The sequence below is a fragment of the Pseudonaja textilis genome, chromosome 1 (assembly GCF_049901715.1).
Source record: "Pseudonaja textilis isolate UNSWEBS1 chromosome 1, rPseTex1.2, whole genome shotgun sequence".
Taxonomy (NCBI): domain Eukaryota; kingdom Metazoa; phylum Chordata; class Lepidosauria; order Squamata; family Elapidae; genus Pseudonaja; species Pseudonaja textilis.
This window is the reverse complement of record NC_141990.1, coordinates 331,285,095-331,308,890: the sequence shown is the minus strand read 5'-3', so window position 1 is coordinate 331,308,890 and position 23,796 is coordinate 331,285,095. Positions and strand designations below refer to the sequence as shown.

The 23,796-nt window shown below is 38.4% G+C and overlaps 1 protein-coding gene across 1 annotated transcript in view; it reads right to left on the bottom strand.

Moving 5' to 3' along the window:
* The window catches only part of INSR (insulin receptor), an 81,882-nt gene extending 63,500 nt beyond the window's left edge, over positions 1 to 18,382 (bottom strand). Inside the window, exons 1-2 of the mRNA XM_026698857.2 lie at positions 17,617 to 18,382; positions 357 to 905 (exon numbers count right to left, since the gene is read on the bottom strand). Coding sequence (XP_026554642.1) covers positions 357 to 905; positions 17,617 to 17,707 — 640 coding nt within the window. The 5' untranslated portion in view covers positions 17,708 to 18,382. The remainder of the gene's footprint in view (positions 1 to 356; positions 906 to 17,616) is intronic.
* Positions 18,383 to 23,796: the final 5,414 nt, after the last annotated feature.

Sequence of the window (23,796 nt, the reverse complement as noted above, 5' to 3'; positions counted from 1 at the left end):
GTATTCATCCTGTATTACCTATATGGGACACAATTATTTCTTCTTCAAAGTCAGATGAAGAATAGCCATTTGCTGTAGGATAGAAAGGGTTCAGAGATTTACAGACCATTAGTATGCAACATATAGCATTCCAGACATCGTTGGAATTACAACTTGCAGCAGCCTCCAGCTATCATGATGAAGGATAAGGGGAACTGTAGATCAGCAATATCTGGTAGTAAGACACTTGATTAAACTAGAATTGTGCCAAAGCAGCTGGAATGGGAGACCAATAAGAGAGCATTTTACAAAATAAGTTGTTTTCAGGACAAGCAAAAGAAATGATATATAGCAATAGCCTGAATTCATCAACTTACCTCTCTGGCAATGGGCATGACTCCAACAACGCTCAGTGAAATCACCATTGACCACAGTTTGAGGACAGGTGCTTTTCCCTTGCATTGTTCCTGGGCATACATGTCCACACTCATTATTATCTTTGTTAGCAACAATATAATTATCTTCTACAGAGTCCAAAATCCGAGACCAGTCAATGGTTGACAAAAAGCAGAGCTCAGCATTCTTCTCAATCCGTACAGACCCTCGGGTAATGTTCATCAGGCTGTAAAGGCCAATCTCTTTCAAGTGAACCATCTCAAAGATGACCAAAGCATAGTTGAAAAAGAGATGAGTCCCACGGATCACAGTCAGATTGGGGAAAAGCCTCCTGAAGCTCTCCACACCGTAGACCCGGAATAGCAAGACGTATTCAGTTACCATTGTCAGCATAGGAAAGCTGAGATCTCGAAAATCCTCAGCCTTAGTTCTGAACAAAAGCAAGATCTGCAAATGTCCCTCAACCACAGTACAATTCTCAAGCAGGCTGAAATTGGTCATGTTATTCCGGATGTCTATACTTGGACAAACTGGAAGAAAGAAAAGGAAAGTATTATTTTCAAACTGATACACATTCCACTGATTTGTCTATTTTCAATCTTACAGTCATCTTTATAACTAACCACCCATCCAAACTTTACTCATTTAAAGTCTTCTTTGTAACACAAGATACAGGTAGTCCTCGTCTTATGACTACTATTGAGACCCGAAATTCAGTCGTAAGGCATTGCAGTTGTAAGTTGAGGCATTTACATGATTGAATTTGATCTTACAACCATTTTTATGGTCGTTGTTAAGCATGTTGTCGTAAGACCGAATCCATTCTCCTGAATGAGCATTTCGTACTGGAAATTGGCAAAAAGACAGAAACCACCATAAAAGAACATTGCAAATCACAGTCATAGGTTAACAGGATGCTGCAACTGAGTAAAAATGTGAGCTGGGTTCCGAGTGCCTGAAATGCAATTATGTGACCACAGGAGTGGAGGAGGTGAACAGAACCTTATGACACCTGGAAGTGCTTTATGAGCCATAAATCATCCTCTCTGAGGTTGTTGTAACTACAGGTGATCATTAAATAAGCAGTTGTAAGTCAAGGGCTACCTGTACTCCAAATACAAATTTTCTTGTAAAAACAGATAGTAAAACTAAAATGTTACTAAATTCACTATACTCTGCTAACACTGTGATAGACAACATAGCAAGCAACTAATACAATAGCCAACATCTCAGGGATTTACTGTTTCAATACAGTCACAAGCCACTGCCCAATATTGTAAATAAAACCAGCTAACTACCGGTATAATCAGGCAGAAATACGTAATTCTTGTTTTTTCTTTATTTTCAGAAGATGTGCTATGTATCATTCACTGTTTAAAAAGGAATGAACTTTTTGGCCTCATTCTCATTGCAGAAGCTAGTCTGTGGCAGCTTATACTTTCAAATTTCAGATGGTGACTGCATGCAATAGAAAGGTCTCCTAAGAGAGTGGGCCTCCCTACAAACTCTGTGAGAAAGACACCTTAGCACCATTTCCCAGTTTATCGCAACCTTCAGTTTCAAATCATTTGGATGATCTAACATAACAAATCCAACATACATTCAGATCCACCACACCTTTTAATTCTTAACAACTCTTGCCTTTAAAAAAATTTAAATACTGTTTTTACACTTTTAATATTTTATTGTACACTGTCCAGAGACTCTCTGTGGGGTGAGATGGGAAGTTCTTAAATATGATAGATAGATAGATGATAGATAGATAGATAGATAGATAGATAGATAGATAGATAGATAGATAGATAGATAGATAGACAGACAGCCATCCCTCAGACAGAAATCGCTGAGATCACTTGTCCTTGCACAAACAAGTTATTTACCAAGAGGAATACCTTTGGCAGCCCTAGGTAAGCGCTTCCATATAACCTCACCCCAAGTATGAAGGCTGCACCACAGCAATGCAACCAGCAAAACAAGCATGCATATTACTGTCTTCTCTCTAGCACTCTTTCTGCCGCTATTATTATTGTTTCTGCCGCTATTCCTATTCAAACTAGGGCTTTGGGGAAAAAACCCGCCACCCTGAACCATCACGACCCCCTTTCCTTTTTCTTGGCACTCATGCTTGGCCAGGCTTCAGATGCCCATCCCAGCCAGAGCCACAGCCAAGACCAAAGCCAAAGCCAGGGCCGACCCCTACCACCACGGTGCGGGATGCATGGCGAGGCACCAGTGGCGATTGTGAGCTGCGCTGTCAGGAGCAATCAAGGCTCCGGGCCCGGTTCTGCATCAGGCTCTGCAGGACCTCTGTTTGTGCTGCTGCTATTCGGCTTTCTCTTACCTGCCAACAAGGGCAAGAAGGAACCCACCTTCTACCCGCGCCCGTTGCCAACTGACTGGAGCACTGAACGGCATTAGTTGGGTTATCTGAGGGACTACCTCTCCCCAATTAAATCTTCTTGCTCCATCTAGTCTGCCAGAAAAGGCATCCTACGAGTCCTGTCTGTCAGGGAATTACCATACATCTGACTGTTCCAGGAAGTGGGCCTTCTCTACCATGGTACTCACCTTGAGGAATCTTCCCCCCACTTCATAAGAAGTGAGATGAGCCCAATCCCTCGCAACATTCCACAAACCCCTCAAGACATGGCTATGCCATCAGTCCAGAGGGTCCCAGAGGACCAGAGAGATTTTGCAATAGCTATGATTACTGTGCTTAATATAATCCTCTCCTATGCTGTGTGGCTTTTTTATATTTATTTCTAAATTGTGGCTATATTGATTGAATTTTTTAAATTAAGTCCAGAGTTGTTTTCATGTGAATACAGGTGAGCAGCTATACAAATATAATAAATAAACAACAAGAAACTTCCATGTGTGCTTACTAACTTGGCTTTCTTCCTTAGAATGTGTGTGAACATGGCCAGAGCGCTAACTTTTCAAGTGGGGGGTCGCACTGGAACTCTTTTCCTGACAAAAAATAACTCTAACCAGTGTACTGTATTTGGATGCAATTCTGAGTCTTCATCAATTTCCAAATATAAAAATTATATTCAAATTTACAAAGGCATTTAATCTTATAAGCAACTTAATTCAATAAATCAACACATTTCTGCTTCCCCACAAATGCCTCAGATAACGTGGAATGAAGGAGCACGTGCATCTGTTTGTTCTAATGTACTGCCCTAACTGAAATAGCCTGCTATATCCAGGTCATTTGCACTAACATGGATACAAACATTATACTAAGATTTAATTTGATTTATTTGGTTTGGTCTTAGCATTAGTGCAGCTCTAACACTGTGGGTTAGAAACCAAAAAGTTGTTTATTATTTCGTGCATTTAATATTTAAATAAAAGACTGGGTGAAACCAAGCTTAATAACAATGACTATGAGAGGGATCTTGGAGTCTTTCTCAATGGCTCTCCATTGCAAGCGCTGAGTGGATTGTTTATCTAGCTTGCAACACTTGCAAGGTGTGAAATGCTCTTGGCTGAATGCCCAGAAGTTCAATTAAGCCTATTAAGAGGTTTCCCTTGCTGCTTGTCTTTCTGAGGTTATTGGGGGCTCTCCCAAGCCCCTGTGAGCCCCCAGCAGCCCACCCCTGCATATACATACATGTACAGCTGTACATATACAGCTAATGTATTAATCCAGAAGTATATTTTAAAAATAATTTGCATGCAGAAAACATAGATTATCAGATACAGCCTAAAAAATACCTCCCGAGTATTAACATATCACTAAGTAAATGTGGTCTCTAGTTGTTGGGAATCATGGACTTTAGATACTATTGGGAATCTATTCATGCTTCAGGAGGCTGTTTTTGTTGTCTCATAAAATGTAAGAAAGAATTATTATCTGTTTATGGTAGCATTCTAAGTTTTATTTATCCTTCTGTACAATCGTGTCCAATTCTGAGAGACTATTTGAACAAGTTCCTGTAGCTTTCTTGGCAAATTTTTTCAAAAGTAATTTGCCATTAATTATTGCTAGGGCTAAGATAAAGTGATTGGCCCAAGGTCACTCAGTTGGCTTTGGGCCCAAGACAGGACTAGAACTCACAGTCTAGGTTTGTAGCTTGAGGCCTTTAACCACTACACCAAACTACATCTAGACAGAACACTTTACTACCTCCATGTTTTAATTGCTAACAAATACAGGGTGCATTTGAGATTTATCTCTATAGCCTTATCCATTTTTCAATTTATAAAACTTTCAGATCTCTAAAGCTCAAGTACTTTATACAAGTTTTTAAAATCAGATTTGTAGGGATCCATTTTTTTAAGTTTACATATTTTAGTGCTTCCAAATGAGCAGTTTACAAATTCCATTTCTACGAAAAACAAGCATCACACATATTTCCATAGATACACATAGATACACACACTACAATGCCATAATAAGCAACTCCAGGACACCTGGTGTGGGAAGCCCCCCCCCACACACTCCTGGAGAATGAAATATTTTGGGGGATGTTAAAAAAGCAGAATATTATATTTTCCCAAAGGAGAAATGGAGAAAATCTTAACAAAGGCAGAAAGCAGCCTCAGTCTTCTGCCATAGCCTCAAGCAGAAGCCTCAAGTCTTTAGAGATGGTTATTCTGTACCTGTTAAGAAAGGCTAGGCCACAGCTTCCACAGAAGACTGGAGCAGATGGGATTAAGAATTTACATTCCCCCACCCAAATTTTAAGGAGAGGACATGACCTTTAGGATGTAATAGATTTTACCCACCACCATTAGAATAGCAAAAGGCACAAGGCTCACTACATTGAACAACCCCTGGAGCATCACAATCACCAAACCGCAGAACCCTATAAAATCCATCCATTCACCCAGTTGTCAGCTACCCCAGAAACGTGCTGCTGTCACTGAAGTTTCTGGAAACCAAATAAACAGAGACCTTCTTTCCTTGTAGCCAGGCTCCATTTTATTTCCAGTATCTTTCTCCCGGCTTAGAACCTGATTGGATTTTTTTGTCCAACACTGGTATCTATATAAAAGCTATAGATAGCTTTGTGAACCTGGGATGCAGCAACTGTCATAAATATACGCTGGTTACCAAGCACCCAAATTTTGATCACATGACTTGGGGGTGGATGGTGCAATGGTTGTAAATATGAGTCCTCATTCTTTGTAAGTATGAGTCACTTTTTAAAGTGGTGTTGTAATTTAAAATGGTCTCTAAATGAATTGTTGTAAATGGAGGACTACTTGTATAGCAATGATAATAATCTCTAGCCTTAACAAGGATAACTGGGAATAACTGGGTTTGCAGGATTCTACTGGCAAAAGCCACCAAACAATCATTTGTACTAACAGAACATATTGGTACAAGCAGGAAAATATTTAGATGTCCAGCATACTTCATTTGCTACCTTGTAGACAATTTGTCTGTCTGAATAAAGAAGGCAGATTACCACTTTGATTTCAATTAATATTCTACGCAAATGTATCAGATTTGGGAAATGCAATTTGAAAAACAGAATTGTAAATAATTAAAATGCTGTTTATGATTAGGGTAAAGGTTATTCAATTATTTACAGAAAAATAACATAATTAATAACTCATTGGCTTTAAAAATAATTAGGAAAATCCATGTGTATAAGAGATTTTAATAGAGCTTACTTTTTGTGGCATTATTTTAATGAAGTAATGAATTTGTTGATTTAATATGTATTTTTATAACTTTTTTTTCCGCTGTGGTAATAAAATAAAAAAGAAAAGGGCCCAAGTCTTATATGTTGTCCCAGTAGCTGAGTCCAAAGGACAAATCATGGAATGCAAAAAAACAATTTGACTGCTTTGAGCTTCTCCTTTCCTCTTCATTTACAGGGGGCGGGGAGTGGAAATCACCAGTTATGTGTTCCATTGTTATTGTGATCATCAAGATGTGAAACTTCAGCTCAAGGTACAAAAGTTTTGGGAAGCTCTTATCTTTCTTAGAAATGCATGTGTTTTTGGTAATAATTAGGATGATCAACTGTTGTAATGACGAGGCAGTCGAGTTGTTTGATCATGAACAACTGAATCATGATGATCTTTACTGGAGTCTAGTCTTGCATTTATACACATTTTTAGTTATCCTCCATCACTGGTTAACTTTGGTTACTTCTTAACTTTCGTTACTGTTTAGCACAGTAATCCATACAATTAATTATCTCTAGTTAAAGTCTAACATATGTTTACTTCCTCCTTCTAATCCTCCTTAAGATTAGTGACTTTGTTTACCTGAGTTGTATTTGCTTGGAAACATTCTTTATCTGAGGTTTGCCATCCGAGATTGGAACATTCCTGCAATTACAACTCTACAATCAACTAATCCTCTTTCTTAAAATATCTAATAACCCTAACAAACATATTACTATATTTCATAGTATGGGGCTTACTTCACTCACATACGGAGACCCATGGATACTTCTGATCCAATGCCCTGTGTTTGCTTTTCTATGTGGCACATTGTAATTCAACTTAGGCACATTCATCTGTAGGAGATAGAAGCATTTTTAAATGGAGACTAAGATTATGTCTTCCAGGCCTATGGCAAGTATGGCAAGTAGCATTTTTTTAATCACACACATGGCATTTTTTCTAAGATCTAAGAAAAAGCTCTTAATGCCTGCTTCCATAATATTTGTGTCCGGAGGGGATAGAAGAATGTGATTATTTATGCTACAAAAGCCAGCTCAATTAGTGACAATTTCACAAATAAACACACAACTTGTCTCATCACAAGAATGAAGCATTTATAAACTATGATTTTACAACTCTGGGATTACTCAAGACTATTACGTTCACTGTCAAAATAATCACCACTATTACAATTGCTTGGAATGTGCATGTATTCATTGTAGTTGAGGTAAAGTATATAGGTCAACCATAATTCTGCGGTGTTGCTTGAGGTTATAATCTTTCAGTAAGAAAACCACAGCATTTGTAGCATTCGATTCATGAAGCAGCAAGATCCTACACACTAAGTAAACAGAACAGTTCAGATTTGATATGAATTTCATCACATGCAATCAACCCCTCAGAGAAAAACAGATGGGAGGGATTAGTATTTCCATAACATCCATTTTAACACCTAACAAAGCAATGTTCATAATTGTTCGGTAAATTAATTTCTCAGTTAACAACCCTGTATGCAACTAAGATGTATCTAGCACTATGGCCCATCTAAATGAACTCAAAAAGCCTCAAGGCATTAAGAATGCACTTTGAACTCACTTTTTCATTTGTGTGTATCTGTAACATGGCAGCCAATCAAAGGCAGCTATGCAACAATTGTTCAGTCTCTGGTGCTATCCATTCTAAGATAACAGATAACAGATCATCAGAGTTGGAAGGAACCTTATAGGTCATTTAGTCTAACCCCCCGCCCAAGCGGGAGACCTTACACCATTTCTGACAGATGGCAGTCCAATCTTTTCTTGAAAGTCTCAAGTGATGGTGTTCCCACAACTTCTGAGGGCAAGCTGTTCCATTGGTTGATTGTTCTGTCAGAAAGTTTCTCCTTATTTCTAGGTTGAATCTCTCCTTGATCAGTTTCTATCCATTATTCCTTGTCTGGCCTTCGGGTGCCTTGGAAAATAGCTGGACTGCCTCCTCTCCATGGCAGCCCCTCAAACTGCTATCATGTCTCCCCTGGTCCTTCTCTTCACTAGACTTCTCTTCACTAGACTAGCCATGCCTAGTTACTGTAACCGTTCTTCCTATGTTTTAGTCTCCAGTCCCTCATCATCCTGGTTGCTCTTCTCTGTACTTTTTCCAGAGTCTCAACATCTATTTTATAGTGTGGTGACCAAAACTGGATGCAGTACTCTAGGTGTGGCCTTACTAAGGCTTTATAGGGTAGTATTAGTACCTCTCTTGATCTCAATTGTATCCCACTGTTAATGCAATTTAGGATTGCATTAGCTTTTTGGGCTGCTGCTGCACACTGTTGGCTCATATTTAGCTGGTGGTCCACTAAGACTCCAAGATCCCTCTCACATTTACTGCTATTGAGCCTGGTTTCACCCAATCTGCATGTGTACTTTTGGTTTTTCTTGCCTAAGTGTAGGACTTTACTCTACATTGAATCTATCACTGACTGAACAAAGCGCCCTGCAGCCATTTGACTGAAATGGGAGAAGGCCTATAGGGCATTTCTTAAGCAGCAAAAGGAGGATCTGAATATCTACATTATTATGAGCAACACATACATTTGTCATATTAGCCTGCTGTCATCTTAGGGAACAGAAAGCACTGCAGTTGCTTTCCTAAGAGCAGTCTGGAGCATCAGAACTGCCATTCCAATGACTAAAAAAGAGAACTTTCTTAGTTTCAAAGCTAGAATTACATGTACTAATAGAGAATGTTAAATTACATCTGTAACATTCTGGGTCTCTTTTTAATGTATATCTTGGCCCAATACAAATCTCATAACAGAGACTAGCAAAACATAGAGTATTAAACTCTCTTAGTTAGGAGTAAGTTCCACTAAACAGAACACACTATTAATTAAATACACGTAACCCAAATGACCACAAACTCCTTTGATTCCGAAACAAACTTGTTGTGCTATACAAGTTGAATTAGAAAGGGAAATAAAGGCAACCAAACACCCTAATATCCACAAAAGCCATTTATACTTAGTCCTGACAAATGCCATCACTGTGGCCAATGCCAACATGATCTAGCAAGCTGGACTATTGTCCTAGGAACCCTTTTCACAAGTGGAGGGGGGGGGGAACCAAAGCCATGTAAGAAAACAATACTTTCCTAGCAAAAATTGTCTCATAAACTCAATCACTGCAAAACATTGAGCAACCTGGTTTCTTCAGTGCTGAGTCTGCAACTTGGGCCAGATTTAGACTTCATTCCACCACAGGAGCCCTACTAGCACAATACAGAATGTACAACCTTCTTATCCATAGTCTTAAGTACGTGTTTCTGAAGACTGCAAATCTAGCTTCATAGATGCATTCTAGAGTAATTAAATTACAAATGCCACTTTGTGTGTAATCATTTAAGACCCATTAATTTAAAAAATATTAACTTGGGAACATTACTGTGAAATCTGGAACAATATGGTTACTCAACAGGATTCTTTTGGCATTATAGCTAAGTTGTCTCATAAATCATCAATGGAATTTTTTACTTTGTTTTAAAGCAATACTTCTGATGCCTTAAAAGGTAATACAGGAAGGGTCTCGGGACAAATAACTATCTCTGCTTTAACATTTGTGAAGATCAAAATAGAGATGGCAAAATAGTATTTTTAATGGATTTCTTATACTGCAAATGTATTAAGATAAAAACTGAGCAAGATCCTTGGATTTAAATAATAAAACATTTTAAGTCTTAATGTGCTCAAATTCCAAGGCTATCAAACAACTTTGTGTGGCTTACACAGCATTAAAATAATTTTAAAAATCAAGCAATTGCACTGGAGAAGAAATAACCACCCTAGCACACAGTTATAACACAGTTAATAAGAGCATCTTCCATCCTCTATCCAGGCTTATCTAAGCCTGTGAGAAACAGCCCTGTTCTCATTAAAGAGCATTCAAAGTCCTTTTAGAGGTCAGCGTTGTATTGCCTTTTTGACCACCTGGATGCTTCTGAAGTCTGTAGCCATTGCAGCTGGCACTCACAGGCATTATGCCCACCGGACATTATCTTTCTTTCCAAATCCTGTTTTAAAGTCATCTATATTTTCTTAATGGAAAACCTTAAGGAAAATATTTTAACAAACCTATAACAAACAAATATATACTTGTCAACTTCATCCATAGTATTTGCTAAAGTACCTAAAACCAAGACTAGGTATTTCCCCCTAAATAATTGCTATATAAAAAAGGAAAATCAGTAAGCAATGGAGAAGATGTGTTTCTTGTGTAACATCCTTTGGCAGCATCATCTATGATTTATGGTCCTCTCTAAAGAGAGGTTAGGATAACTAAGATTGTAGCTAATCACTTTTACCACTTCAGAATATTTCCAAAGAGTGAATACTAAAGATTACACTGGAGATAAAAGGAAAAAAATCCCCGATGAACTACTGTAAGTGATACAACTTACATAAATGCCCCCCCCCCAAAAAAAACACCCAGATGTATTAAAGCTTGCATAATATGACTTGGAGAAAGAAAATATGCCATTCAGCAGTCCACTTCGCCTGGCAAGAAAAGAACGCATTGAAAAATGTAATACATTGTAATTTTTCCTGGCCTTACAATGCTTTTCTTACAACCAAGAAGATGGAATTAGGACATCAGAACAGCTAACCTTTCAACTAAAGGAATTTAAAATAATCAGGAAGTGATGTTGTTGGCATCTATTCTACTACAGCGAACCAAATATCTCATTAGATAAAAGGAGTGTGCTTTCTTCAAGGATTTGTTCATCAAGATAGTTCTGCTCAGCTTTCAAGGGTAATGAATAAGTTTAATGTCTTGCTTTCTTTTTAAAATTTGTTAAGGCAACTAGAAGATCATAAACACGTTTGATACTGGATTACGAAGCATGAAAGAAAAAAAACATGATTTTTAAGAAAGTGATGATAGCTAATCAAGAAATCCTTATGAGAACATGCAATTCTGATAAGCTCTGCCTTGACGTAAAGGGCAGTGGATTATCATCCCTTTCATCCTTCTTTGTTTAGGTCTCTCCATACAGGTACCCCCCAAAAATCATGATCTGCTTGCTTCTCTTTCAGGTTTCATGTTGAACTCAGCACAATTCGTTTTATGTGTTTACAGTGCAACTGAAAGCTAAATTATATAGAAGAGGTGCTTGAGTAAATGCTATTTGACAAAATTACATTTAAGTTAAGTTAATCTTTAAGTTAAGTGCTGCTGAGTCTGTAATAGTTATATATTTGTACTAGAATCCTGAAACTTGGTTCTATGAGGTGGTTTTTCTCTTTATAATGTTTTAGCATAACTTTTTACCTATCACTGTAATACCTTTTTAGATTCTGTTGTAATTATTTTAATGTGGTAATTCTTTTTTTTTTACATACTTGGACTTCGTTATGTATACATATTAGAAATGCATACACGATCAATAAATAATAGAAGTACTCTGGAACAATGGTACATAATGTTTTTACACTGCATATATAGCTACAAAATCAAATTAGTCCCATAAGAGATCCTCTAATTTGAAAAAAATCCTTCCTCACATTGTCTTCATTGTCTTTGGCTAATACTAATATGAATACTAACCTATTTTTTAAAAAGGAAATGAAGATATTTCTAGAATTACTTGGCAACACAGATTTCTCTTAGTGTGTTCACACTCCCTGATCAATCCTAATACTTGCTTCTTTAAAAAAAATAAACCAAGCAGCAAACAAAGTTATTTGGCTACGGTGTTTTATATCAAAACCAAGCTATTGCAGAGTAAGAGTTCAAAATGAGGTTTAACTTACATTTCCCACCTGGAAAAAAAGATGGGTGAAAATCCCTGTATCTGTTATGTATTAATTATTAAATTACTTATTAAAATAATTTATTATTAAATGTATACCCAATCTATTTGTGTAAATTCTTTGAATTAGGTATACAGACTAGTTTCATGTCTTCCAGCTTTACAAAAGTTTAAATAAGCAATAATCTAATACACATATTGAAGGAACCCAAGGAAATCAAGCCTGACTTCCTGTCCTAGTGCAAGGAACAAGATAGCCACACAACAAAACCCCAACTATTCTAAAATGCCAATCCAATTCAAATAGCAGGAATAACAATATGCTTTCAAAACAGCTCTGGTTAACAGGTCTAATGCGAAGTTCACTTTCTAATCCTTGAGGAAAACCTACTTAATTTCTTTACAAATTTGTCTCTGTGCTGTATAGAAATGTTGAACTATAAGAACCAAATGAAGCAGAATCAGCAGCATACCATCTCTGCAACAAAGATACCACCAATTACCAATATTCCAGTCTCAGGTATAAAATGAATTCAGTTCAAAGTCTGCCAATACGGCTCAACTATAGAAGTAATAGCCCCAGAAAGTCAGGGAATGAAACCAGGAAAGGGGGAGGGACACAATTTATTATATAAGCTAATTTGATAGTATACCCTTCAGCTATCAAAGAGTAAAGTCAAAATAGCACTTTGCTGGGGCAATTCTGGAATGCAAGTGTATGTTTACAGTAAATAATCTGAGTAAGATTAAAGACTTAATGACTCATATGAAACTTTGGTTTTTTTGTACGGGGAGCCCTGGAGAACAGAACATAAGACCTCAGGCCATGAACAGAAGAAAGACGCTAATAAGGAGAACATAAAGTTGCAATCAAGTACGTCTCAAATCATACTTTTTATTTATATTTAAAATATTCAGGGAGAAAGATATTTATAATTTCACTTGCCAGCAAATACCATCATGTTAAGCTGCATATCCTTCAGTTAATTCAAATAAAATCAGGGCAAGTTCACTGGCAATCCAAAATGCTCAAATCAATAAGGAATTATTTTAAGAAAGTAAGTTGTCTGTTTGATCATTTATACTTTCTTTCTGTAATATGAAAATAATATTTTCTTACTAAATTCCACTAAATCTACAAAAATACACTAGCCATTTAAACCTTTGGAGAAGCATATTGCCTTACTGACTGTTTTCATTTTTTTCCATTAACATGTTTCAAACTCATAATAATTAAAACCCTAATATTGAAAGAAGTGTGAATCAGCTAAATTCAAATTTAAACATAGATCTATCAAGACATTTCTCCATTCACAAGGTTTCAAAGATCTTTTTTTGAAGTTGGAAAATACCTTATTATCTAAATTTCTATTTAAAGAATCACATTTATGATATTACTGTAGAAATGCACGCCTGTTGACTAGTCTAGGCTTTGAGTTCTAGAAAGAAAATTAATATTTGGTTGGGGAAAAACACCAAACACCAACATAGAACAGATAAATCTAATTCAGTTAATAAACTGCCATCACATGCTACAGTAGTACTACTATTATTTTCTGCAGGAACTTGTTTAGGTTTCCTTCATTTACCTCATTTTGCTTAAATGCCAATACCAACTCACAAACATATTTTGTTTATTTAAAGGTAATACTTACTACATTAAAAAGAAGTTACTTTGTACCAGTTAGCAAATGCTGTAAAATATTTGTTTTTGTATATGTGTTCACAGAGAGATAGACAACCCTCAAGATGGAACTGTGTGTTTTCTTGGCACAACTCAAAAACCCAGAATGCCAACCAGCACTTTGCATAAAAGAATGCTAACATAACCTCTCTGGCAAAGTGTCATTTTGACTCCCTATTTTATATATAGCCAGTTCTGAATATATAGACAGTGATTGTACAATTATACCTCTGCATGTTCCCAATGCCACATTTGAGAGAAACCATTTTAGAACCTGATGCAGAAGGCAAATTAAAAACACAAAACACTGGGAAGGAGAAACTAGGACCCATTTCAAAATATTTGTGGCAAAACATTAAAAGTGGTAGATCCAAAAGGCTTGGTTAAGCACGGGAATTATTGTAGTTAACCTTAAGTGAAATGTTTCAACAACCAACATAAAATTTAATGTGTGTGTGTGTGTGTGTGTGTGCGTGCGTGCATACATACCCACCCAAATTTGGATTTAATATTTTCCTTACATTGGGGACAAAGTGGTTCCCTTACTGAAATACTCCAAAGTGTCAAAAGAATTACAGCCATGTAGTATCCTGTTACACCTTGAACTTTCCCTTCATAACTCTCAAAGTTTTTTTCTGTAGGAAAAAAAAACCTTTTCATCTTGAAATAGGCCTCTCCATACAAAAGGCCATGATTTATTTTTTACTCAATGCAATTCATAGCATGCAAAAATTCTCTAAGTTAAATTCATAGAAGAAATAGCTTTAGTCCCATCTATCATTGCCAAATGTATTTCTCGTATTAATTGGCTCACTTTTCTAAAAATAATACAAACCAAGGAAACTAGAAAAAGGACACAATTTTCACCCATAGAAAAATAAAAGTATCATAACATGTATTTCTTACATCAGTGGTTTAGGCTTACAGAGGTTGATATTATAAAGGTAAAGGTTTCTTCTGTCCAGACATGTTGGACTGAGGGTGCAATGCTCATCTGTTTCTTAGCTGAGGGAGCCAGCATTGTCCAAAGACACTTCAGTGAGCATAATAATACATTGAGGTGCATGGAATGCTGCTACCTTCCCACTGAAGTGGTACCTATTTATCTACTCACATTTATATGCTTTTGAACTGCTAGGAGGGCAGGAGGTGGAGCATGTAATGGGAGCTCACCCTATCAAGCAGCGCTTAGGTCTCTAACCTGGGCTGTTAGGTTTCCAACTGACAAGCTCAGTGTCTTTAACCTCTGAGTCACTGCACCCCCTTACTTTATTTGGAGGACACAATTTGCTGCTACACTGTGACAAACAAATCTGCCTTTTGTTCCTCACAATAGAACATTTATAATCATTATAACAGACAAGGAAGCTAATTGAGACAGGAAGAGGGATGCAGACCCATAAAAGAACAAGTTTTCAATGGAATCATTCCATTGGCTTTATGGAAGTAATTCAGTTCAATATTATTTACTTTTACTAATCCTTGAAATATTTATTGGAAAAATGGCTGGAAAATGAAGAGTCAATAAAACTGCAAAAGACTTTAATGCTGTTCACAAGCATAGTACATGTACACACATCATAATAAACACAGCTATTAAATTTAATAATTTCAATACTTTACAAAAAACCCTACTGAAGTCCTAACCAGTACTGCAACTTCATACAAATGTAATTTTCTATTTTTGAGCCACCTTTATGTTCAATCTGAAAAATGGGGACCTGAGCTTTTCTTTAATATATATCTGTGCATTCGTACAATTTAAAATAAAATGCTCCTTTACCATAAAATGTCATAAATATTAATGTCACCAAGTCACTATCAACAATAGTATAAACAGTACAGTTGTTAACTTCCTTGAATGAGAAACCTATTGCCTATCCCAAATGAGCTACTCTGGACTATAACGTAACATTCTTAAAATTATTATTCCAAGTAACCCAGGATATAACTTGAAAAAAAAGTGGATGCTTGAACTAGATACCACTGAGAGATCCAAATATGAATTCTAAGAAAACACCTAAGAGTACGAATGTGATTAAATAAGTAATATTAATAATGTTACATCAAATATACAATAGTATATATCATACAGCATATCAACTAGCAAAAATATTCAGAATAAAATGGTACATGCAATTTTATTTATTTTGTCCAACACGGGATTTAGTCTGGTTTTAATGATCCTTTATGTGTTTAAGACCAATGTTTACAATAGTTAACACTCAATAATTTGCAGCTAGCGTATATGGAGGGTAAGTAGAATACAAACATATTAAAATAAATAAGTATACTTACACATCCAGGATGTTATCCAATAAACACTTTTAAGAGCTCTGCTTATTTTAGAGTAGCAAAAATGCAAAAGTAATTCTTCTACAGAATTCAATCACAATTTACACAGTAAAGTTTTTCTTTGATAGTGACAATATACCCTATCTTGAAAAAGTTTGAAGGGGATTCACACTAAATAATTCTTAGTAAAGGTTACTAAAATGTAAAATGTTAGGGTAAATAAATATTAAATATTATTTTTAAGCCAGTGTCAGGTTAAGATACTTCTTGAGTTGTTTTAATTTTTTTACAAACTGCATAGGAAAGAGTAGGAGTGTCAAACTCAAGACCTGCAGGCTGGATCCAGCCCATGGGATGGTCCACAGGGCCAGTCTAGAAATAACAAAGAACTGGCCCGCAGTGCCTCTGCTAGCAAAAATGGGGCGTGGGTGGGGCACGCACCCCCCTGTCCTTGCTTTTGGCCTCCGGAGCCGCCCAGGAAGCCTTCCAGGTCTAAAACAGGTCTCTGGAGTTATCCAGGCCCAAAATGGGGCCTCTGGAGTTGCCCAGGTGGTCTTCCAGGCCCAAACCCAGGGCGCTGCAGGAGGCTGTCCTTGACTCAGGTTATAAAAGGGAGGAAAAGTAAAATATTTTATCTTTCAGGCTTGCAGGATTCTGCTACTGTAGCCTGTCAATAATTTTATGTCTAGTCTTCCTATGGAGTTCTAGTCTTCCTATGGAGTCTGGTCTCTCTCTCTCTCTCTCTCTCTCTCATAAGGTGATCAAGTAGATCAAGTAAGTATTAAAAAAACAAAATCACAATAGTGTACACCTCTCTTTTTTTAGAAGTTTATAAAACCATGTCTGTGGAGGTGCGGTCCCATGTCACACCCACCATGGCCACGCCCCCACCTGGCCCTCCAAGGTCAAAACCAATCCTGATGTGGCCCTCAATGAAATTTAATTTGACACCCCTGGGGTAGAAGTACTATCAAATACAATAAATTAGTTGTCAAACTGTCATAAGATTTTTTTACCACCATAAAATTCACAAACTGAGGATATGATATCCATATTACTATCACGTTCTACTTAGGAAGCAAAAAGAGGCACACATAAGACTTATCCAGTCACTTTGGCAAGTAATATTAAATTGCCAATACAATTATTACAGTAATAATGATCAAATAATAACAATATAAAAGAAGCCTCAGAGCAAATAGTCCTGGAGAAAAAAATGGACTAGAAAACCCAGCCTTAGCCTCATTCAATAGGTGCTCCCACTTTTGTAACTATTTGTGGCATTGCACTGACAAAACGTTTCACTGGAAAACTTCGAACCACATTCCCATGAAGGGAATTGTCTACTATATGCACACACATGCCTAGTTTTTAACTTAAATCTGACTGTAAAGAAAAACTCTAAAGCATCCTTCTATACCTCCCAAAGTCACTTGGGTAAGATGGGAGATGTAAAAATGTGATAGGATGGGCTAAATGAAGATTAGATAAATACAGGTGTAGATATATAGACAGACAGGCAGACAAGGTAGATTAGATTAGATTAGATTAGATAGATAGATAGATCCTCAGACACCGCTGAGATCACTTGTCCTTGCACGAACAAGTTATTTATCAAGAGACATACCTTTGGCAGCCCTAGGTAAGCGCTTCCAAATAACCTCACCCCAAGTAAGTGATATGAAGGCTGCACCGCAGCAACGCAACCAAGACATGCATGCATATTACTGTCTTCTCGCTAGCGCTGTTTCTGCCGCTGTTACTATTCAAACTAGGGCTTTGGGGGGAGGAGGGAAACCCGTCACCCCGAACCACCACGAGCCCCTTTCCTCGATACTCACCCTTGGCCAGGCTCCAGGTGCCCATCCCAGCCAGAGCCACGGCCAAGGCCAAAGCCAGGGCCGGCCCCGACCACCACCGCGCGGGACGCATGGCGAGACGGCGGCGGCGGAGGCTGTGGGTTGCGTTGTCAGGAGCAGTCGAGGCTCCGGGCCCGGTTCTGCGTCAGGCTCTGCAGGACCGCAGTTTGTGCTGCTGCCGTTCGGCAGGGCCTTCTCATACCCGCCAACGAGGGCAAGAAGAAGGAACCCGCCTCCTACCCGCGCCCCTCACCGACTGACAGGAGCGCCGAACGGCGTTGGTTGGGTCGGTCAGTCGGTCGGAGAGTCCGTCGGTGGTGAGCAAAACAGCCCCGTCGCGCCTCCTCCTGCCGCCAAGCGCGCCCAGCCGTGCGTGGCCTTTCCTCCGCCTTTCTTTCCCTTACGGATCGCGGTGGGCAAAACAAAAAAACAATGAAGCCGCCCACTGGAGTCAAGGCGACCCCCGCTAAACAAGCAGCAGCCACGGCGGAGCGTAGGGCGGAGAAGTGAAGAGCAACGAGGCGCGGCGAAGGGCCGGGCCTGATGGGTCTTGGTCCTCCTCCTCCTCTCCTCCTCCCCTTTCTCAACTATGAGCCGGGCAACCCCCAAGACGGGAAGGAAAAAGTGGCTCCTGGAGCCCGGACGGGAAGGCAGCCCACGGTGACAGCCGCGGGCAGGGAAAACATCCGCGCGCTCTTTTAAGGGCTTCAGCCTCTGACTGGCCCTGAGGATGTATGTATGTATGTGTATATGTATGTATGTATGTATGTATGGTGTCTTTTGGGGGGACGGGGGCGGGGGGGGGGCAGTGAGGGAACATTAATTGACGTAAGGGCTGCTTGATACAAGCAGCGCTGCGTCGCCTCTAGGTTTTAAGATGAGGAGCGGGTGCTTTAGAGGCACTCGAGGGGTTGTTTATTAACCGGTTGATCGCCTCATCGATGAATAAATGCCGGGCTCTTTCGTTGTGAGGCGAGCCATTGATTGCTGAGGCGAGAGGGGGCAGCACTCTCTCCCCTCCGGAGTGGAGCGGTTAATACGTACCTTGTTGCTGATGGGAAACGAAGGACTAATTAAATAGGTATTCCTAGGAATTGCTACCCTGATAAATAGCAGGGGCTAAGGTTGAATAAGTAATGCGTTGCCAGCGTAAGGAGAATAACGCATTTAATCGTAGAGAGACAGGTTAATTAGAGATGTATTTAGAGACCAACCAACGCATTGATAGGGCAGTAATTAATGAGCAGGGGTTAAATTGGTAATTACAGAGGGGGAATAGCAAAGGGCATGAAAACATATATTAAATGGGATTGAGAGGGTGGCAAAAAGGGTGGTTAAACCAGAACAAATTAAAACAAGTCTAAGAGATTATTAATTAAAAAGGGAAGGGAAACATTAGTTTTAATAAGAATAGCATAAATAATTCGTATGGAAAAGTTACATTTCTGAATCCACAGAATATAATGAAAGATGCTATCAGTTTCTTTAGGAATGTTCACGATGCTAACTGTACTTCCCCTTAGAAATAAAAGCAATAGAATAGGGAGTTTTGTTTGTTTAGTTTTATCTTTTTTACGTATTTGTCACTACCCTCCAATCTCTTGATTTAATGCTACATTTTATAAACTCAAATGGAATCGAAATAATAGGAAGTTCCCCCCTAAAAATGTTGCCAACTTATCTCTTTAAAAATTTTCTTGACACTTACCTTTCTCATTCCTACCGTAGTCGTCAACATTAAATTCACATTAACTGAGATTAATAAATGAAATTATTCCCATTGCTGAAGTACTATTATATTTCATACCCTTTAGCCTAATAGTTTGTTGAGCCACTGTCCTCATGATTCTTGAGTGTTCAGGCTAGATGCCCAGGTAGTGATGTTTGGGGAGGTTAGTACCCCAATATTTCATCTAATTTTAGTAAGGATATTCACTAAACTTTGATCACACATGTTTCCAGGATAACATTTGAACTTGACTAAGGATTTACTGCTGAAATTTCATGATTTCTGTATTCAAGGAAACCCAATCTGATCATTTTATTGTAAACTTTTGTGCTGTAACATGCCTTTCCAACTCATCAGCCGTTTTGACAATATCGATTAACTTCTCTCTATGTTCATTTTATGACAGACTATTGGCTCTTCTTTCCTCTCAATTGACTTCATCTGAAGTTGAATCTCCTGAGGGGCTGACAATGGCTTTTAATTTTGCCATTTGAGCCATGTTTGATCTTTTGATTCCACCCTTTGAAAAATCAATCTGAAAAAATAATTCTCATCCATGGCTGACACTAATTTTCTAATTTTCAAATATATCTTGATAAAAATAGAGCAGAAAAATAGAAAGTAGTTATCTGCTGACAAGTGATTTCTTTAATAAAACTGCTACTCATTTTTTGCCATATGGGAATAAGCGAAAATTTCATGTGTTCAAGCCAAGTCCCCTGGACATTTTTGCGATGTCTTGGCTTCTTGTTTTTACTACATACTGCTATTTAAAGTTCCTCTATGTTTAATGCAATGATTTCAAAAGAAATAATGCACTCTAGGCTTCTGTTCTTTTGCAAAACTTACTTGCTGTTTCTGTTAGCCCAGATTTTTCTAGTTTTTTTTCTTCAGTTTCAGAAGTTATTTGAATCGTTTTCCTTCTTTCCCTTTAATAACTCTTCTTCTTTTTCAGCAATTCTTAACTACTTGTTCTCTTACGACGGACATTTTTCTAAATTCTCTGAAATATACCTCTGAAACATACCTAAATCTTCACCCTCTTTTAAAATTCTTTCATGTGATGCTTTGATTTGTTCTAGTTCTTATCTAATATCTTCTGTTTTATTTTGTCCTACATTATTAGGTGAGTTGTCCTTTCTCAGTTCTTATTTACCTCTCAGCAAAGAATCTCACTGGTCCATTTCAAGCAGAATTTTGTGCAATTAATACTACTGAGTCAGCACTGGTTTGAGCTGTCAAGTGATTAGTGATGACTATAAAAACAATAGTAATAGCTTAACATAAAATGAAAAAAGTAAAAGCAAAGTTTATTTTTTTAATTACGGGGGGGGGGAGAAAAGACAGACTTGTAAGTAGTCTGATCCTGGAATACAGGTAGTCCTCGACTTACGACCACAATTGAGCCCAAAATTTCTTTTTAAGTGAGATATTTGTTAAGTGAGCTTTGTCCCATTTTATGCCCTTTCTTGCAATAGTTGTTAAATGAATCACTGCAGTTGATAAGTTAGTAACTTGGTTGTTAAGTGAATCTAGCTTTCCCATTGCTTGTCAAAATGTTTCAAAAGATGATCACATGACCTTGAGAGAGTAATAGTCATAAGTATGAATCAGTTGCCAAGCATCTGAATTTTGATCACGTGATCACAGGGATGCTACAATGGTTGTAACTGAAAAATTGTCAAAAGTCACTTTTTCAGTGTCATTGTAACTTTGAACAGTCACTAAATGAACTGTCATAAGTCCCTGTATTTGTTGTCCACTTACAGAACCTGGTGACAAGAACGTTCTCGTTTGTTTTCCAAAAGTGGACAGCTGAACTTCTCTTCGCAGAGACCTGCATAATTAAGTTGTCATGGTGGACAACTGAGCCCCAAATTTCCAATCTTAAGCAAGGCTATTGTTAAGTGAGTTATGCCCCATCTTATGATTTATTTATTTTTTGCTACAGTTGCTAAGTTGTTCACAGCAGTTGTTAAGTGATTTGTGAAGTTGTTAGGTTAATCTGGCTTCCTTCATTGACTTTGCTTGTCGGAAGCTGGCTGGGAAGGTTGCAAATGGTGATCACATAACCCAGAGTCAGTGCAGCTGTCATAAATACATGTCAGTTGCCAGGCATCCAAATTTTGATCACATGGCCATGGGGATGCTGCAACGGTCATGTGAAAACCAGTCATAAGTCACGTTTTCAGTGCCGTTGTAATGTCAGTCCTTAAACAAATAGTTGTAAGTTGAGGACTCTCTGTAGTTGGTCTAGATCAGGGGTGTCAGACTGGTGGCCCGCAGGCCAGATGCATCATGCTCCAGCCATGCCCACTCTGGCTCCACAAATGCAAAAAATGTAGCAATATTTATGTCACATGACATCATGTGATATGATCAAGATTGACACTGTGGTCTAGATCCTTTAGTTTAGGCTTTACAGAGTAATAATGACATCTAGAATGAGCCTGCTAGCGCAATACTCTCAGAATTAGTGTTAAAGGCAAAAGTTTAACTTTAAACTTTAATAATAGTGGTGTTGAACTCCAGCAGACTTAGTACATCTATTTTAAGATTTTTAAGACTCTCCGTGTGTTTTAAAAAGGTCTGGAAATTCCAAGTATCATACCAGTGGTGATATTTGACCAGTTCGGCCTAGTTCTGGCGAGCCAGTAGGAGCAATGAGCAGCAGAGAACGAACCAGTTCGCTCTACCGCTCTGCTGTTGGGCCCGCCCGCCCGCCTAGGCTCCCAATACTCACTTTTATCCAAAGGTGGGATTCAAATTTTTTAGCAACTGGTTCTGTGGGGATGGCAAAGGTGGTGGGTGTGGCTTAGTTGGTGGGCATGGCTTGGTGGTCCTGTGACTGGCTGGGCGTGGTCAACTCAACATTACTCACATCGAGGCATGCATCTCCTCGCCTGGCCTCTCATGACTGTGGGGATGCTGCAACAGTCGTAAATGTGAAAAATGGTCATCAGTCATTTTTTTCAGTGCCATTGTAATTTTGAATGGTCACTCCACCCAAGCAAAGTACCAGCAGAGGGGGAAAAAACTCCAGAGAAGTTCCTGAGACAGGAAGTCTAGTCCTGCCAAGAATGTAATAAGGGTTAACGGAGAGGCAGTTTCTGTAAGCAACACCAGAATGTTTCCTTCCTACCTTCCTTACAGGATTAGGCCAGTAATTTCTTCTAACAACCAGTTCTCCAAACTGCTTAGAATGTTAACAACCGGTTCTAGCAAATAGGTGCAAACTGGTAGAATCCCACCCCTGCTTTTATCTGATGAATTTGAAGTGCAGCTGCTTTGCGCGGCACAGAAGAGTGCTGCGTGGCAGCTGCTGAAATGACTGGGATCGTGCAGGCTTGCAGGAGGCACGTTAGAACGCCTCTGCACTTGTGCAAACGCCTCTGTACCTGCGCAAAGTGTACATTTGGCGCGCGTGTGCACACAAAGTATGTGAATGCACACAAAGCACGCCCATCAAGCCATGCCCACCGAACCGGTGGCAACAATATTTGAATCCTACCACTGTATCATACCCTTTGATCAATGTATCTCTTGCAATCTTTGAAGGACATTTTTTTAAAGGGAGAGGATATCTATAGTCCAGCTAGAAAAACTTGAACATTTTTCTACAGATTTATAAATCAAGATTTACAAACAACAGTGGCAACAGTTGCAGTATTCATTTGACGCGCTACTAAGTCAAAAAAAAAAAAAACAGAGCTCCCTATTGTTGTATTTAACAGGATCCTTAGATATTTATACTCCATTCAGAACATTGTAATGTATTTTCTGACAACCAATGGAAACAGTCGTCATATCTTTATTATCCTACTTCTGTATTCACATTTGTAAGCCAGAACATGATTTGTTAAGTAACATGTTTTGTTCAAAATCTTAACGGTATCGTATGCTGTCAGCCAAGAACAGGGATGTGAGAGAACAACCCTCAAAGTTTAGCTGATCCAAATGGCACTGAAGCACGTAAGAAAGAACATCTAAAACTATCACCCATGACCTTTACTGACCTAAGCAGGAAGCCCATGGAGGATCCGGTGGCATTCTCATCCATCTTTCCAGTTGCTGGAACAAGAAACAATGCTGCAAATTGATAGCTAACTTTATTGTATCAATGGGAGAGATCATTGAGAGACTACAGACTAATCAGCATATGGGAAAATCCTGGAAAAGGCAATCAAGCAGCAGATTTGTGAGTACCTAGAAAGGAACAAGGTGATTACTAGAAGCCAGCATGGGTTTCTTAAGAATAGGTGATGCAAAGCAAATCTTACTGCCTTCTTTGATAAAGTGACTAAATTAGTGGGTCAAGAAAATGATGTGGATATAACATACTTGGATATCAGTAAGGCATTTGATAAAAGCAAGCTACAGCCTACTTCTTGGCAAGATAGAACAATGTGGAATAGACAAGTACCACTACAAGA